At 49.9% G+C, this 18,019-nt stretch overlaps 1 protein-coding gene across 9 annotated transcripts; it reads left to right on the top strand.

Moving 5' to 3' along the window:
• The first annotated feature begins 1,167 nt into the window (after positions 1-1,167).
• Positions 1,168-17,566, top strand: ZNF554 (zinc finger protein 554). Of its 9 annotated transcripts, none has more exons than XM_077860583.1 (8): positions 1,168-1,317; positions 2,702-2,872; positions 3,389-3,484; positions 4,636-4,707; positions 6,788-6,958; positions 8,451-8,577; positions 9,238-9,429; positions 9,959-13,978. In XM_077860583.1, exons 6-8 carry the CDS (start codon positions 8,505-8,507, stop codon positions 11,131-11,133), a joined length of 1,440 nt encoding a protein of 479 aa, XP_077716709.1. In that variant the 5' UTR covers positions 1,168-1,317; positions 2,702-2,872; positions 3,389-3,484; positions 4,636-4,707; positions 6,788-6,958; positions 8,451-8,504; the 3' UTR covers positions 11,134-13,978. The 9 variants fall into 9 exon arrangements, with proteins under 9 accessions (XP_077716709.1, XP_077716707.1, XP_077716704.1 ...); XM_077860581.1 differs by lacking the exon at positions 6,788-6,958 and adding an exon at positions 3,104-3,204; XM_077860579.1 differs by lacking the exon at positions 6,788-6,958 and adding an exon at positions 1,991-2,078 and having other exon boundaries at positions 1,169-1,317.
• The last annotated feature ends 453 nt before the right edge of the window (positions 17,567-18,019 follow it).

The following is an 18,019-nucleotide window of genomic DNA, read 5'->3' as shown; positions in this document are numbered from 1 at the left end:
GAGTTGTACGATCACCGTGTCTGTCTAAGTCTGGAACATGGTGTCTGTTATCATCCCCAAAGAAACCCTGTCCCGTGAGCAGTTACCTCCCATCCCCATTCTCTAGCCCCTGCCAAAAATGAATCTACTTCCTGCCTGTAGGTATGCCTGCCTGTTCTGGACGTCACACACGTGGACTCACACCGTGGGGCCTCCTGTGTCAGGTTCTCACCGCGTGCTGTGTTTCCAAGGTCCGTCCATGTGTGTGTGTCAGAGCTTCACTTCTTTTTAAGGCCGAATGACAAGCCACTGTGGGCAGAGCACCCGCTCATCTGTTGACGGACACGTGGGTTGCTTCCACCCTTTGGCAAGTCTGAGTCTTGCTGCCATGAGCATTTGTGAACAAGTTTGTGTGGACGTACGTTTTCGTTTCTCTTGGGCAGGTAGCAGGAGTGGAATCTCCGGGTCACGTGTTAACTCTACGACCATGTGAAGAACCACCAGGCTGTCTGCCCCGGTGCGGGCCCCATTGTCTGCTCCCGCCCGTGGTGCGCAAGGGGTTCCATCTCTCCCCGTTCTCACCAACCCCTGTTCCTGCCTTTCTGACTCTAGTCATCCTGCCGGGGTTGAGGCGCCGCCTCACTGTGGGTTTGATTTGTATTTGCCCAGTGACTCGTGACGTTGAGCATCTTTTCCGTGTGCTGCTTGGTCATCTGAGTATTGCCTCTGGAGAGGTGTCTATTCTTTTTTTTTTTTTTTTTTTTTTGAGGTGTCTATTCTTAAGTGAGCTCTTTATTTGGAAGTGATTTGCAGGCAACAGAAGAGACGCACGGATGGTGTGCAGAGCCCCTGTGTGCCTTCCCACAGCTCCCCCCAACCTGTGCGTGTGCTCAGGGGGCTTCTCGTTCACCCTCACCCCAAGGCACCTTGTGAGGATTCTTGTGTCCTAATCGCCCTTCCCTAGGAAATTCTTTCTGGGGGGGAGGCTACTATTTTTTTAGGCATTTATTTGTGAATGAATTATAGCCTCCTAAGATGTAGAAACGGGGCAGGCTCCCCAGTACCCATGACCCACCTTCCCCCATTGGCAGCTCTCACAACAGTGATCAAAGCCAGCACATTGACACTGACCAGAACCCCCATGAAAATGTAATACCACAGGTGTCTTAGTGTGCGGGGTCCGCTGTAACGAAGCCCCGCACGCTGGGCCGCTCACACCACAGGCCTCTGTTCTGTCCCAGTACCGGGAGGCCTGGGATTGAGGTGTTGGCAGGGCCGACATTGCAGAGCCTCTGTCCTTGGTGTTAGACGGCCGTCTTCTCCCCGTGCCCTCACATGGTATGGTCTTCCTGTGCTCCAGTCCTCTTCTGGCCTTTTATTTTTATTTTTTTATTTATTTTTTAAAGATTTATTTATTTATTTATGATAGACATAGAGAGAGAGAAAGAGAGCGAGAGGCAGAGACACAGGAGGAGGGAGAAGCAGGCTTCATGGCCGGGAGCCCGACGCAGGACTCGATCCTGGGACCGCAGGATCGCGCCCTGGGCCAAAGGCAGGCGCCAAACCACTGAGCCACCCAGGGATTCCCCCCCCTTTTTTTTTAAAAGCAAGAGTAGTAGGGAGAGGGAGAAGCAGACTTCTCCGCTGAGCCAGAAGCCTGAGTGGGGCTGCATCGCAGGACCCCAGGATGGTGATCTGAGCTAAAGGCAGATGCTCAACCATCTGAGCCACTCAGGCACCCCCAATCCTCTCTTATAAAGATACTGTTTTTTTGGGATCAGGATCCTTTCCTAATGACCTCATTTTAACTTAATTACCTCTTTAAAGACCCTGTCTTGAAATACAGTCACCTTCTGAGGTCAGGGTTGGGACGTGAAGGTATGGATTCAGAGGGGACCAGTGTAGCCGGTACCAACAGATACTTGCCTGTAGACTTATGTTGGAAATGTTGCAGGTTCGGTTCCGGACCACCCACAATAACACGAATCACTTGAATTGTTTGGTTTCCCAGGGCGTATACAAGTTGTGTTTACGCCGTACCGGAGTCCAGTGGGTGTGCAATAGCGTGATGTCTAAGAAAACAATGTACCTACCTTAACGTAAGAATACCTTATTGCTAGTAAATGCTAACCATCTGAGCCATCACCGGTCAGAATCACTGATCACAGATCTCCGTAACAACTACAGTCATGAGTTCGTGAGATTCACCACCATGTGACACAGAGACATGAAGTGAGCAAAGGCCAAGGGAAAAGTGGCCCCGCAGGGCCGTCACCGACCTTCAGGGTCAGCACATTCTGTGTGAAGCGCAGTAACACGAGGCGTGCGCGTGTCCTCTCTGTGCCGGATATGCGTCTGTGCTTCATGCATTAAAAGGATATTTTTTCGGACCACCCCGGCCCGCGGTACCTCAGGGTTAACACTGCCTTACCCCTTACCAGGAACGCTTCCCCTAGGGTCGTCCACACCTCCTTGTGGAGCATAGATCACGGTCAAGATGCAACCGGAGCGGCGGCCCCGGGGTGGAGGTGGGGGTGCGGGGGCTGCATCAGGGCCTGGTTCAGCAAGATGAGCCAGTAATAGTGTGTTGTACCCATAAAACATGTTACGATAAATCTCATGGGAAGGGTGCCTGCCACACGCAATTAAAAACAAAAGCCAACCAAGCAAGACATTAATGCTGGTTCTGTTCTATTAACTAGGCTGCAAACTTTTTTTTCAGATTTCACCAGATTTCCCACCAACATCTTCCTTCTGCCCCGGGAACCCCATCCAGGTCCCACATGACATCTTTTCACCTCGCCTTGTCTTCTTGGGCTCCTCCAGCCTGTGATCCTTTCTCACGCTTTCCTCATCTTTTCTGACCTGGACGCTTCTGGGGAGCCCTGGCCAGGTGTTTGTAGAAGAAGGTCCCCTGGGTTGATGTTTTCTCACGATTGCACCGGGGTTATGGTTTTGGGGGAAGGCACCCCAGAGGGGTCATGTCCCATCAGGGGATATCTGATGTCCACTCCATGTCACCAGTGACCCTGACCTTGATCACGTGGCCTGCTGGGCTCTCCCAGGCTTCTCCAGCAGTGAAGTTAACCCCTCTCCCTTTATCTGCCCTGTTTGCTGGAAGCAGGTCACTAAGTCGACCCGCGTGGAAAGCAGGGTTGGGGGAGGGAAGCACCACCTCCTGGAGGAGGAGCCTGGAAGGACCCACGGATGCCTTAAGGCACCATGGTAATTAAGGAATATTTTGGAAGCAAGGCTTTGAGGCTTCACCAGTGTCCCGCCTCCCCTCGGGGTCTCCCCAGTAGCGGGGTGCGCATCGGCGGGTCTCAGCTGCGGGAGCGGTTACTGGGCTGTCCCCGTGGTGGTTTCCTGTTGATGGGGGTGGTGGCAATAATTTGACATTTTCATCCAGGAATCCCCGTGAAGCCCATCACAAGTGTCCCGTGAACGGCCCCCACTCATTCCTCAGGATTGTGCGTGAGAGTCTGCTGCTTGCAAGGGGCTTCATGTGCGTGCCACGGTGGCTCACGTGTGGTGGGGACGGGGCAGGACTGCCTCAGGACGTCCCTACGGAGGGCCAGAGCCCGACGGTCATTAGGGCGCCCCCAGCAGAGTCTGTCCGGGGCCTGTGGCAGGAGGGGCCCGGGGGGAGCTGGGCCCCATCCCTGATGCAGCCTGGACTAGGGGGCTGTAGCCAGTGAGCAGGAGGGGGTCAGCGGGTGACACTTGCCGAGGGGACACGGCAGAGGGGACTCCGGCTAACTGGACCCAGTGGGATGGAGCAGCAGGCAGGCTGCCCGGCCGGCGGATGGGGAAACCAGCCGGGTATCGGGGCCATCAGACACCGGGCAGGGGCTCTTGCTAAAAATGGGGGATGCGGAACTGAACTCAGAACCCTGAGGTCACAGCCCAGTGGCCTAGCTAACGTTTGTTGGGGAGCGGGTCCTGGGGGCCCCGGGGAAGGGCCAGAATCAGCTCTTTCCCTGGAGGGCGGGAGCCCCGCGGCCGCGTGCAGAGCACACAGGCCCACCTGGCTCCTTCCTGCCGCACAGCGGGGGCATCTGCTGGAAGCTTCCAGGGGGAGCGAGGGGGCCTCCAGGGAGCCGGCCGGGCTGTGGGAAGGCAGACGTGAATCTGAGACGTGCCAGGGCTGGGGGCGCCTGGGGGTGTCTGAACTGAGCCCTCCAGAGTTCGAGTCCGGGTGGTTCTACTGGGCTGAATGGGGCCCCCGCAAAATTCATGTCCACCCGGAACCTTAGGATGTCAGCTTCCTGGGCCACCTGGGGGCTCCTTCGGCTCAGGTCCTGTCCCGGGGTCCTGGGGTCGAGCCCCGGTTGGGTTCCCTGCTCAGTGAGGGGAGTCTGCTTCCCTCTCCACCCCTCACCCCACTCATGCTGCACCCTTGCTCTCTCTCTGAAATAAATAAAATAAAATAAATTTAGAATGTGAGCTGGTGCCCCCCCTTACCTTCTCAGACCTTCAGTCTCTGTCCCTATGTGGGTTAAGGAGCTGTTAAGGCCTGTGGCCTCTGTCCTGGCTCCTACTGACCTCACTCCGTGTTGGGGGGACCCCTGGATGGTTGCAGAGGTCTCCGGGTCAGGATCTGGGGACTGGGGACAGCCCTGGGCCTGGGCCTCATGGCCCCTTCTCTTCCCGCAGCCCTGCCTGCCCTGGAACCTGCTTTCCCAAGAGAAGAGGATGGCTGCTGGGTACCTGCCCCCCTGGCCCCAGGTGAGTGGGGACCTCCTCTCTCCCTGAAGATGTCCGGTGTGTTCAGAGGAAACACTCCTGCCACAACTGTGTTCCTTGGCTCTGTGGGAAACGAGGGAGTGTTGCCCTTGAGCATCAGGGTCTAAGCACCCCTGCTTCTTGCAAGTGTGAGGAGAGGCATGCACTGTGTTCAGCACACCTTCCCTGCCAGAGAGCTGTGCTTCCTTCCTGGGCTGGGAGCCCTGCTGTGTGGCCTGAACACCCTGCGTCCCCCATGGCGGGAGGAGCTGCGCAGGAAAGCACCATCCTTGTGACCTGGAAATCATCCTTTAAATTGTGGTAAACTACACACAACCTAAAATTCACCACCTTAACCCTAAGTGCACAGCTCAGGGCATGGAGCACACTCACCCCGACTTGCACCTCCCCCCACCGTCTCCAGAACCTTCCACCTCCCCACATGGAGATGCCATCCCCAGGAAGCACTGACCCCCGCCCCCGCCCCACCCCTGGCTCCCACCTCCTCCTCTCTCTCTCTGTGGACGGGCCTCCTCTGGGGACCTCCTGGGAGTGGGGTCCTGCAGGAGGCGTCCTTCTGGGTCTGGGTCCCCTGAGCCCAGTGTCCTCGGGGTCTGTCCGCGTGGGGGCAGGTGTCGGGGTCCCTTCCTTCCTGGGGCTGGGTCAGCCTTTTCAAGCCTGGAGACAGCCACATTTGATGTGAAGCTGCCTTACGGGGCACGAGCATCAGGAGAGAGGTGGGGAGCAGAGGCCAGCATTGGCTGGGACAGCAGATCTGTGAGGAGCAGTGGCCAGGGAGGGGCCTGGTCCCCTCACTCACACTTGGCTTGGGCCGCAGCCACAGGTTTGGGAATGTGGTCAGTGTCTGCATCACAAATCCAGAGCTGACAACAGCTCGGGTTCAGGTGGTCCCTGGGAGAACGAGCCCTATCCTGTGGACATTTGTGAGTGACCCAGATGGTCCTGGTCAGGGCCCCATGGCGGGGTCCTCGATCTGCTCTGGCCCCTGCAGAGAAGTCCTGGTCATTGCAGGCACATGTACTTTCAGGCCAGCAGGGTGCGTCCTGGGGCCGACACAGCCAGGGGCCACTGTCAGGGGCCACTGGGAGGTCCGGCCCCAAACGAGCCAGTGGCTTGTCCCTCGGCAGCAGCAAAGCTGAGGTGCCACAGGGCCCGGCAGTGGCCCTGCCTGTCTGGTGCGCCCTGGCGGGCCTGTAAGTGGAGCCGCTCAGACCTAGGTGGTTGATGGGGCGGTCATCGTCTCTCCAGGCCACACAGGATCACCCCACCCCCAGCAGCTCAGGCCCACATCTTTATTTTTTTATTTTTTTAAATTTTTATTTATTTATGATAGTCACAGAGAGAGAGAGAGAGAGAGAGAGGCAGACACAGGCAGAGGGAGAAGCAGGCTCCATGCACCAGGAGCCCGACGTGGGACTTGATCCCGGGTCTCCAGGATCGTGCCCTGGGCCAAAGGCAGGCGCTAAACCGCTGCACCACCCAGGGATCCCAGGCCCACATCTTTAAATCCCAACAGCATTTCTCCATGTGGGGACTGCCTCTCTCCACACTGGTCTCCGAAATGTGGAAGTCACAAAAATCACGAGTCATGGAGACTTGTTCTGTTTTTAGTGTTTAGGGAGTTTACGTTTTAACCTGCCCACCAGGCAGCAAAAAGCAAAGAACATGTGTCCCACTGAGACTTCCTCCCAGCCTTCCCCGACTGAGATGATCCCTTATGGAGTGCCAGTAATCGATTTATATATTATAATCGATAAATAGATTATTATATTTAACAGGAAGTGATATTTCACGACAATTTTTAATTGTGCTTCTAGAGATAATAGCCACGAAGTTCAAAGCCATTACAATTGTTTTCCTTTTTACTTAGTTGCAGATCTGCCCAGAGCCTTGCAGTGAGTCGGCAGTTGCAGGGTTACCCTAGGGCTGCCTGAGAGGAAGGCAGCGGGAATGGGTGTATGTAGGGGGTGTTGCGGCAGCTGCTGCTAGCCTGGAAAAAAGCCTGGTTTTTTTCCCACTTTATCTACAAATTTTAAAAAAGATTTTATTTATGTATTTTAAGGAGAGAGAGAGAGGGTGTGTGAGCAGGGGAGAAACAGAGGGAGAGGGAGACGGTCTCCAGCAGACTTCACGCTGCGTGCAGAGCCCACCGTGGGGCCTGATCCCACAACCCCGAGATCCTCGGGCTGAGCCCAGATCTGGAGCTGGACACTTGACCGACTGAGCCACCTAGGTGCCTCCACTTTATCTAAAATTTTGTGGCCGCCCTGGGTACTAACTTTCTTCTTCCGGGTGGGAGAAACACAAAGGTTTAATACTGAAGCACCTGCCTTCAGCTCAGGTCATGATCTCGGGGTCCTAGGATTGATCCCGCATCATCGGGCCCCCTGCTCAGCGGGGAGCCTGCTTCTCCCTCTCCCTCTGCTTCTCCCCCCTGCTTGTGCTTGCTTATATTAAATAAATAATAAAAACAAAATCTTTAAAAAAAAGGAGAGAGAGAGAGAAACATTTAATATTTCTGTCCCTCCCCAAAGCTCCCCTTTGGGAATGTTTGAGCCCTTTCTTCTCCCACCTGGAGGAGACAAGACACCAAAGCATCACCAGGACTGTGGGGTTTTGTTGTTGTTGTTGTTGGTTGTTTGTTTCTTGTTTTTTTGTTTTTAATAAACCAAATTAAAAACCTCAACTTCATCCAGAATGGCCCAAACCACCCAGTGGGTCGGGCAGGCCACTTGCCTGGGGCCCGAGCCATCATTCACAGTCCACAGGTAACTTCGAGCTCTTAGGACAGACCGCGGCCTCGCTGCTGGTGCCAACCAGGGGTGCTGCTCTGGCCCCCCAGGCGCCGCCCAGTTGCCATCCTCCACCCCATGCCCTTCCCCTCTGGGAACCGTCTGGGCTTTCGCCACGTTTCAGTGAGTCAGGTGCGAGTCAGGTGCGAGTCAGGTGCGGGGCGGCACATCCCGCTTCTCACTCCGTCTGCGCCGTGCAGCGTGCAGCCCCAACTTGTGGCCGCAAAGACAACCTGCATCTGCCAACCTCGGGTTTGGGGTGCGGGTCTCCTTGGTCCTACAGATGACAGGGATGGCTTCTGGGCTCTCTGACCGTGTGAAGAGCAGATGCCGTGATGTAGGGAAGCCACGCAGCCTTCACTCAGTCCCATGAGGTTGAACTTGTTCTTTCCATCGAGGAGACGGGGAGGCTGCATCCTGGGAAGTCGGTAGTAGACACACGGTCCCGTGACCGTGGACTTGCATGGCTGCAAGCGACCTCTTTGTGGAATAAGCAGGAGGAGAGTCTCGAGTGGGAATGTAGTGGTCCTAGATCCAAAAGATAGACTTACCAGTTCAGTAAGAAGTGGGCCACGTGGGGGCACCTGGGTGGCTCAGTGGTTGAGCGTCTGCCTTTGGCTCAGGTTGTGACCCCGGGGTCCCGGGATTGAGTCCTGCATCGGGCCCCCTGCAGGGAGCCTGCTCCTTCCTCTGCCTGTGTCTCTGCCTTTCTCTCTGTGTGGCTCATGAATAAATAAATAAAATCTTAAAAAAAAAAAAAAAAAGAAATGAGCCACATGTTCCCTTCGGACTTGGTGCTGGCAGGATCGAACCTCTGGGCTGTGCCCCACCTCTGTTCTGTGTGGACGTCCTGTTCCCTCCACCCCCAGCCCTCCTCCTGTACATGTACATGGAGGTGGGCCTTTCCTGAGCAGAGCCCATGTGATATTTTAGGAGTTTGTAACCTTTGAGGATGTGGCTGTGGACTTCTCCCAGGAGGAGTGGGAGATGCTAGACCCTGCTCAGAGGAGGCTCTACAGAGAGGTGATGCTGGAGACCTGCCGGAACCTGGCCACACTAGGTAAGACCCACACCACGCCTTCACCTGCTTGTCAGTTCACACTCACTGTGCATCCACACCATGTCGAGAGCCAGGGTAGGAAGTGGGGGTTTGTGGGTGAATACAGCGGCCATGGCTCCTGCCCTTGTGGGGCTCGTGGTCCACTGGCTTCTTCAACACTAAGATTTGGATGGAAATATTTATCTGCTTATCTGTAGATGGACACTGGGTTGTTTTGATTTTTTGGCTGCTGTGAACTAGGGTGTGCGAACAGCACTTTGGGTCTCTGCTTTCAGGCCTCTTGGGTCCATACCCAGGAGTGGAATTGTGAGGCCAGACGGTGCTTCTTTGTTTACCTTTTTGAGGAGCAACCAAACTGCACAGCACCATTTTACCAGCTGTGTGCACAGATTCTGATTTCTCCGTATCCTAATATCTATCTTCTATTTTTGCTTTTTAAAAAAATTATAGCCATCCTAATAGGTATGAAGTGGTGTCTCACTGTGGTTTTGATTTGCATTTTCCTGGTGGCTAATGATGTTGAGCATGTTTTCACGTGTCTGCGGGCCATTTGTAGATCTTTCTGGGAGAAATGTAAGATCCACAAGGTTTTAATTAGGAGCATAAAATCTCCAGCTTGGTCATCAGGCCACCTCCCCAGTGTACTCTTGTCCCCTTCAGATGCCTTGAAGAATCAACGTGCCAATATGGGCATTGAGGATGGTACGCTCTCCCCAACCCCAGCCTCTCAGGCCACCAGTCCTTCTTCATGGGCAGGGTGTTCGCTTTTGCTGCCAGGGGCAGCTTTCCACTTGGAGCAAGGAGAAGCCATGTGGACGGGGGGAGAAGGAGCTCCCCAAACCTCCTGCTCAGGTGAGAGCCAGGCAGATACGAGCCATTGAGTGGGGGTGGCATCTTGGGGACTGCAGGTCAGAGATCTCTCCACAGAGGCCCGAACTCTGTAAGGAGAAGGTCGAGGTGTTTGGTTGCACTTTCTCAGACACCTTTGGTTCCTTCTCCAGCAACCTTGCCCTATGCACTAGCTTGTACCACTTTGGGTGCAGAGAAAAGATATCCCATTTCTTTCTTGAAGCTGTTATGCCTGTTTCTTGTTCTGTCTCTTCCCTCTCTGCTTCCTTGATGATTCTTTCTCTCTGCCCTTCCCATTCTTCCTCCTTTGTGCAGCCATTCCTTCTACATTTCCATTGCCCCCCATTTTTCATCACTGTCCAACTTCTTACACTGCTTGTTGTCCTTGGGATCTTTCCGTTTCCCCCCGTGTGGAGTGCTGATATTTGAACATGAGTCTACACGTACCTTGTGTATGTTGGAAGTACTTTTGTCCCACTATTATTAAGTTAGAAGTTTCTTCTTTCCGCACCCCCCCCCCCATTTATTTCAGATTTGGAGACGAGTCTGAAAAGCCAAGAGTCAATTTATACGAAGGTGGTTTTGGAGGAAGAACCACCCAGTGGTATGAATATCATAAAGCTCCCCAAAGAAGAATGGGGATGTGGTCAACTTGAGGAGAGCCATGAAGACCCCCACAGGCTTTTGAGGCAAATGGCATTCACTCAGGTAGACACATTGGCTCAAAAGGAGGCCATTGCCTGGCATGAGTTTGGGGACCCCTGTAGTATGAACTCAGACCTTGCTTTATCACAAGGGGATTCTCTAGGAAAGCATTTCCTTGACTGTAATCTTAACATTGAGAGTTTGGTAGCTGATCCATTCTTAAAACATCATCAGATGGGATATACAGACCAGAGGCCCTGTAAAGGGAATGAATACGCAAAAGACGTCAGCCAAAATAGTCCTCTTACTCAGCACAAAAGAACCGGAACTTGTACATATGCAGAAGGCGGGGAGTCATTTAATCATGGCACGGCTCTTACGACACACAACACAATTAATACAGTGGGGAAATCCTATGAATGTTACCAGTGTGGGAAAGTGTTTAATCGGAGGCATTCCCTGAGTGAGCATCAAAGAATACATACAGGAGAGAGACCATATGAATGTCAGGAATGTGGGAGAGCCTTCACGCACAGCTCAACCCTCACACGGCACTTGAGAACTCATACTGGAGAGAAGCCCTATGCGTGCGGTGATTGTGGGAAGGCCTTCAATAGGATATCATCTCTTACCCAACACCAGAGGATTCACACAGGTGAAAAGCCCTATAAATGCAAAGACTGTGGAAAATCCTTCTGCCAGAGTTCTTACCTGATCTTGCACAAGAGAACGCATACTGGCGAGAAGCCTTATGAATGTAACGAATGTGGAAAGGCCTTCAGTGATCGCTCCTCACTTAACCAACATGAGCGAACTCACACTGGCGAGAACCCCTATGAATGTAATCAATGCGGAAGAGCCTTCAGCCAGAGGTCTTCCCTCGTTCGGCACGAGAGAACTCACACTGGAGAGAAACCGTATAGCTGTAATGAATGTGGGAAAGCATTCAGCCAGAGCTCATCCCTTATTACCCATCAGAAAACTCACACTAGTCAAAAAACCTATAAAATAATTGATTGTGGGAAAGCTTTCTATCAGAGCAGCCACCTTATTGGATTTTAGATATTGCTTGCTGCTCTGAAGTACATAAGTATGGCTAGAGTTTGCCCTTTGGATGTACTATCTATTTTTAAAGATTTTATTTATTTATTCATGAGTGACACAGAGAGAAGCAGAGACACAGGGAGAGGGAGAAGCAGGCTCCACGCAGGGAGCCCGATGTGGGACTTGATCCCAGGACTCCAGGATCACACCCTGGGCTGAAGGCAGGTGCTAAACTGCTGAGCCACCCAGGGATCCCCCATACTATTTGAAAAGAAGTAGGTGTATGTCATATTCTTGAAGTCCAGATCTGAGAAGGGACCTTTTAATGGAGGAAATTGCCATTGAGCTCTGCCCAAGGCCTGCCCTTTTGGAAAAGATTAATAAATGTGAACACTAACATGGAATGGGATATTGCTAAGAATTGTCACATTAATTTAGTTGTTGAAACAAAAGGTGTTCTGTTTCAACCTTTTGTTTCAATTCAGTATTTTTGTTTCAGTCATCTGTTTCAGTATTTTACTTAGTCATACTGCCCCTGTTGGTGACTTAGCTAGGTCCTAACTTGTGTTGTGCCCTGCTGTGGCAATGCAGAATGTATGCTAACACAGAAAGAGCTTTGGGTGCAAAGTGGAAAATAAAGAGTGCAAAATAGTATATGTGATTCTATCCAGTGGGGTCCAAATATGTACATAAGTGGACAAAGGCCGGACAGAGATGTTGAGGGATGAAGAGAGTTTATTTGTCAGAGTTATCTGATTATGTGTGATTTTCTGCCTTTTGCCATTTTGTTTGGTATTGCTGTAATCATTTTGTTAATCAGTAGAAATCAGACGACCCCAAAGTCTACCAAATTCCTTTGAGTGATCGGGGAGGATTGTGGATGCCAAGATGGGAAGGGTATAGTGCAGTAGGTGTTGGGACAGGGAGAAGTGGAGCAGCCTTTGGTGGCCTGGGAAAACTCTGAACAGTGAGGTGGACTTGCCAGACTGGACACCAAGAACTCTGATGCACATCATCACCATCAACATCAACAGATTTTATTGGTTGCTTTGCTCTATTTCCAGCATCACTCTAGCACTTATATATGGTTTCTCATTTAATCTGAACAACCCCATGAGATAGTAGCTCTTCACATCCCTGTATCACTGAAGGGGAAACAGCAATAAAGTAATTTGTCCAAAGTCAGACAACTAGAAAGTGGCAGAGCCAGGGGAAAACACAGGGGAGCTGTGTTTTCTAAATTCTCCCTTGGAACTCATCTGACTTTCCTCTAAATCCATCTCTCTGGAGCTGATGAGGATGGTTGCCTGTCAGATTGCCTTTCACCTAAGTGGTACCCGGTCACATCGGTGTTGTTGCCTTTCTCTTAAAGTAGAGATCCCTTGGGACACCTGGGTGGCTTAATGTTTGAGCATCTGCCTTTGGTCCAGGGCATGATCCCGAGGTCTGGGGATCGAGTCCCACATTGGGCTCCCTCCAAGGAGCCTGCTTCTCCCTCTATGTCTCTGCCCGTCTCTGTGTGTCTCTCATGAATGAATGAATAAATAAATAAATAAATAAAATCTTAAAAAAAATGTAGAGATACTTCATCCGGGGTCCATGTAGACCCTACAGGGCTGATGGATGTTTCTTTAAGGGCTCTGTGAACAGTCTTGAGTTGGAAGCAGAATGTGTTGGGGGGAATAGTGTGTTATCTGGGGAAGCGTCCAGAGCTTTTGTCACATTCTGAGAACTAGCTGACATAGGGGTGCTGTGAGTTCACTGGTCTTCAGTCTTGATCCTTTGCTTCCTCCAACAATTATTTCTTGTGCCAGGTGGCTATGCATAAGGCAGATGAGATGGCTACTCTCCCTGAACCTCTCTCCCAGTAGTGTGGAAGCAGGATGTCATCGTGGGTTGAGTCATATGCAGTCACCCGAGTGTTTTTCTCAGAGAGGTTCTGCAATTGGTTGAACGCTCCACTATATGGATATCTTGATATTCTTAATAATTTTGAACAAAGGATCCCCCCAACTACATTTTCATTTTGCAGTGAGCCCTGCTCGTTGTATAGCCAGACCCATGATGGAGTGAGGGGCAGGGATAGACATTAAACACCTAACCAAATGCTTTAATTAAGTAATTACAGATTTTGCTCTGTGGTAGGTAACATAAGAGGGACCAACCTCAGAGGCTTTCCGAGAACCTGGTATTTAATTTGAGATGTGAGCCATTGGAGCATCCAAGGTGAGGATTTAACCAGAGGAGAGCTTCAGTTTAGCTTTGTTTTCACATATTTAAAAAACTGTTGGGGCACCTGGTGGCTCAGTCAGTTAAGCATCTGCCTTCAGCTCAGGTCATGATCACGATCATGGGTCCTGGGATTGAGACCTGTGTCAGCCTCCCTGCTCAGTGAGGAGTCTGCTTCTCCCTCTTCCCCTCTCTCTCTCAAATGAATAAATAAAATATTAAAAAATATTTACAAGAGTGTCTGGCTGGCCCATGGGTAGAGTGTGTGACTCCTGATCACAGGATCATGAGTTCAAGCCCCATGTTGGGTGTGGAGCCTACTTAAAAAAAAAAATTTTACGACCTTTGTTTTGATTTCTCTGACTTAAAAGTATTTTGAGAGACAATATATATATGTATTTAACTTCTGGTTGTTTAAATACCATTCTCTCTCTTTAAAAACAAATTCATTTTCTTGTCTAATGGCAGTGGCTCAGTCCTTCAGTACAAATGTTGACAGAACTGTTGAGAACAGACCTCATTGTTTTGCTCCAGATCATAGGGAAAAGCATTCAGTCTTTCACCATAGAGTATGATGTTTTCTGTGGGCTTTCTGTAGATTTCCATCATCTTTATTAAATTTCCGCCTTTTTTATGCTGTGGTCCGAGGATGCGTCTACTGTCTTGAATCTTTGAGCCGTGTTGAGTTTCACTGTGTGGTGTACAACATGATGGAGTTTTAGAGGTGTTCTCTAGCTATTGAGGAGAAGCTGTACTTTCTGTTTTTATGCTTTGGGATCTGGCTTGTCTGTTATATCAATCTTATTAATCATTGGCTCTCGAATTTCATGTCAGGAGGTTCAGATTTAACAAGTGAGAGTTGGTGCCCAGTAACATGCATTTTTAATAAGCACACCACATGATTTCACAGATAGATGTTCCTTCTCTTTCGGTTGTACTTTGAGAAACTTAACTGTACTGAGATTGTTGATTCAAAGATAATCGGCTCAAAAAGATTAAGTTACAGTTTCCTACTGCTATCCTTCTTACTTCCTCTCTGTATTTTCTATTGTTTTCATTTTCTGTTTTCTTTTATTTGGTGTAAATAATTCATGACAGGTCTTCATTGTGAATTAAACTCTATCATTCTGAAGTGACTCTCTGTCTGCTTTGAATAATAGCACCCCTTCTGCTTTTTCAACACAACTAATCTGTTTGATTTTGGTATAATTTTTCACCTCCTTTGAATTTCAACTTTTTAGATTCCTCGTGTCTATTATTTTCAATACATACATAGTTGGATTTTGTCTTAGGATTCAAAGTGGAAAATCTGTTTTTAAAAGACACATTTATGCCAGTTATTGCTGTGGTAAGTGTTATTGGCTTTAATTCTAATGTACTTCATGTCACTTTTCTTATTTTGGAAGCTTATTTTCTGTCTTCTACTCTATTGGCTGTATTGGTGGAGTGTATTTCTTTTCTGGTAATTTGGAAGGTGTATTTCCTGCTTCAGTTTCTTGTAGCCTTTCATTTTATTACATCAAACATTATAATGAAACATACCGTAACTTATCAGTATGAAGCAGCTTTTGTAGAATAAAGAGGTCAAGTTGCAGAGTGTGCATAGTGTATAATGCACTCTAAAAAATTAGAAAGTATGGGCAACCCTGGTGGCCCAGTGGTTTAGCGCCGCCTTCGGCCCAGGGTGTGATCCTGGAATCCTGGGATCAAGTCCCACATCGGGCCCCTGCTTGGAGCCTGCTTCTCCCTCTGCCTGTGTCTCTGCCTCTCTCTCTCTCTCTCTCTCTCTCTCTCTCTCTGTGTGTCTCTCATGAATAAATAAACAAACTCTTTCTAAACAAATAAATAAAAAATTAGAAAGTAGGGAAAATAATGTTACATATAGTTTATGGATTCAAATGTATGCGTGGGAATAATAAACAGCAAATTTGTGATTATGGTTTCCTCTGGGAAGTGGTGGAAGGGATCTTGGATTTTGGAGGCGATACACAGGGCATTTCAACTCTATCTGTAATGTTTTCTTTATTTCAAGAAATCTTAAAAAGTATGGTAAATGGATAGGATTTAATATAGCTTACCAGTAGATTCAGGAGTGCTCAAAATGTTACTCACTGCATGTTCTGTAGGGTTGAAATGTTGGGTAACAGTTTTAAAGAGCTCCTCTTCTCCCTGTGTTGTGGTTATTGTTAATACATGCTCTTATGAGGAATGCAAAAACCAGGCCTTCCTAACGTTTTACAAATGGATGCTTACGGTGTGGGTAAAATTTCTCACCAGAATATCATCTATCTAAGATGTGCTACATTTCAAACACGAAGACGTTGTTCTCTGTTGGATCACTCCAAGATGTACAGTTGCAGGAGCAGAGTCATGAGGAGGAGGAGCACATGGAAAGTTCAGAATTGTCTCATGAAAAATGAAATTGGGAAGAGGCATTCTTTGTGCTGTGACCTGAGGAAAATACTATTTTCCTCTGCTTCAGACTCACTATGTGAGCTTCCTGTTACTGTTCTAACAAATTACCACACATTTAGTGACTTAAAACAACCAATTTTTATTTATTTATTTTTTTCAAAGATTTTATTTATTTATTCAAGAGAGACAGAGACACACAGAGAGAGAGAGGCAGAGAGACACAGGCAGAGGGAGAAGCAGGCCCCATGCAGGGAGCCCAATGTGGGACTCAATCCTGGGACTCCAGGATCACACCCTGGGCCAAAGGCAGCGCTAAACCCCTGAGCCACCCGGGCTGCCCAAAACAAGCAATTTTTAAATAATAGTTCTGGAGGCCAAAAGTCTAAAATCAAGGTGTTGGCAAGGCTACGTTCTTTTTGGAAAGCCTAAGAGAGAATCTGTTCCCTTACCTTTTCTGGCTTCTAGAAGCCACCCAAATTCCTTGGGCCACAGCCCCTCCTCTGTCCTCACTGCCAGCAGCGCGGGGTCTGCCCATCTCTGGGACTCCCCCACTCTAACTCTGTCTTATGAGGGCCTGGTGAGGATGCTGGGGTCACACAGGAAAACCAGTGTCACCCCCATCTCAGGGGCCTTAATCTCTGCAATGTCCCTTTTGCCACATGCAGTAACATATTCCGCTGTTTAGGGGGTGTGCACCTTTAGGATGCTGTTATTCTGCTGGCCTCACCTTGCATCCTTTGCTTTATGATGTGGAGTGGAAGTGGGGTGGAAATGCTGCAAACCACACGTGTACTTTGTACTAGAACTTGCTAACGGGCTCCATCTGAAGAGGCTGCAGGAGGATGCAGGCTGCAGGAGTTAAGGGGTCTTGCTCCTTCCTGTCCTGGTTCCGGCTTGTACGTTTGAGAATGTCTCTCTCTTTAATTTTTTTTTCATCTTTCTTAAGATTTATTTATTCATGAGAGACACAGTGAGAGAGGCAGAGACACAGGCAGAGGGAGAAGCAGGCTCCATGTGGGGAAAGTGATGCGGGACTCAATCCCGGGACCCCGGGGTCACGCCCTGAGCCGAAGGCAGACCCTCAACCTCTGAGCCACCCTGGCCTCCCCTGAGAAGGTCTCTTATGTGAATCTCACCCTAAATACCTTGACTCACACTTCTTTCCCCTCAGGTCACCAGGTGTTTTACTTTTTTCTCTGGTTGCAGTGAATGTTTTGTGAAGAATTCAGAGATCAGCCTCATTTCTCACCTTAATAAAGAAATGAGGGCAGCCCGGGTGACTCAGGGATTTAGCGCCGCCTTTCAGCCCAGGGCCTGATCCTGGAGTCCTGGGATCCAGCCCTGCATTGGGCTCCCTGCATGGAGCCTGCTTCTCCCTCTGCCTGTGTCTCTGCCTCTCTCTCCTTCTGTGTCTAAATAAATAAAATACTTAAAAAAAAATGACATGTCCTTAAGGAGTGTTGTTACAGGATATTCATCCGAACACAGCTGGCAGACGGGTGCTGGAGGTCTGTGCCAGGCCCCAGTCCTAAGGCAGTCTTCTGAATCTCATACTGGTTTATTAAAACTTGGTATTCATTACTGATCCATATTAAGCAAAAAAAAAAAAAAAAGAAAACAAAAACAAAACTATGTAATCGTGCTCTATTTGTAATAGCTTATGAATCCAGGGACGCCTGGGTGGCCCAGTGGGTTAGGTCTGACTCTTGGTTTCTGCTCAGGTGATCTCAGGGTTGTGAGATGGAGCCCGAGGCTGGCTCCGCAATCGGTGGGGTCTGCTTGGATATTCTCTCCCCCTGCCCCTCCCTCCCTCAAATAAATAAATAAATCTTTTTAAAAAGTTCTGTTTGTAAATCAAACAAGTGATGAGGAGGTCTGGAGCTCCCATCTGTCTCAGCCGAGACAGTGTCGTGTGCCGCTAGCGGGAGCGGGAAATGCCTTGGCTGTGCAGCCCATCCATCAAGGGTAAGGGTCCTCAGGTCCATCCCAAAGCGTTACACAGACTTTTTTCTTTTTCTTTTTTTTTCTTTTTTCTGTTTTTAATCTGTTAACGCAGGAGCTCGGTCGCCGTCGGGCCACCGCAGCCTTCCACAGTGCGCAATTCCCTGCGGACGCGTTAAAACCCTGACGGTCCATCCATTTCCTTGCAGCGCAGAGCGCGCACCTGCGGATCCTAACGGCGGCCCGCGCTCCGCTCCGGGGCGGAGACCCCAGGACCCGGTCTGCAGACCTCCAGCCCCGGGGGGCGCGGCTCCGGTGT

The sequence above is a fragment of the Canis aureus genome, chromosome 19, assembly GCF_053574225.1.
Source record: "Canis aureus isolate CA01 chromosome 19, VMU_Caureus_v.1.0, whole genome shotgun sequence".
In the NCBI taxonomy this organism is placed as follows: Eukaryota; Metazoa; Chordata; class Mammalia; order Carnivora; family Canidae; genus Canis; species Canis aureus.
Note: the sequence above shows the minus strand (reverse complement) of the source record. Positions and strands in the feature narration are given on the sequence as shown.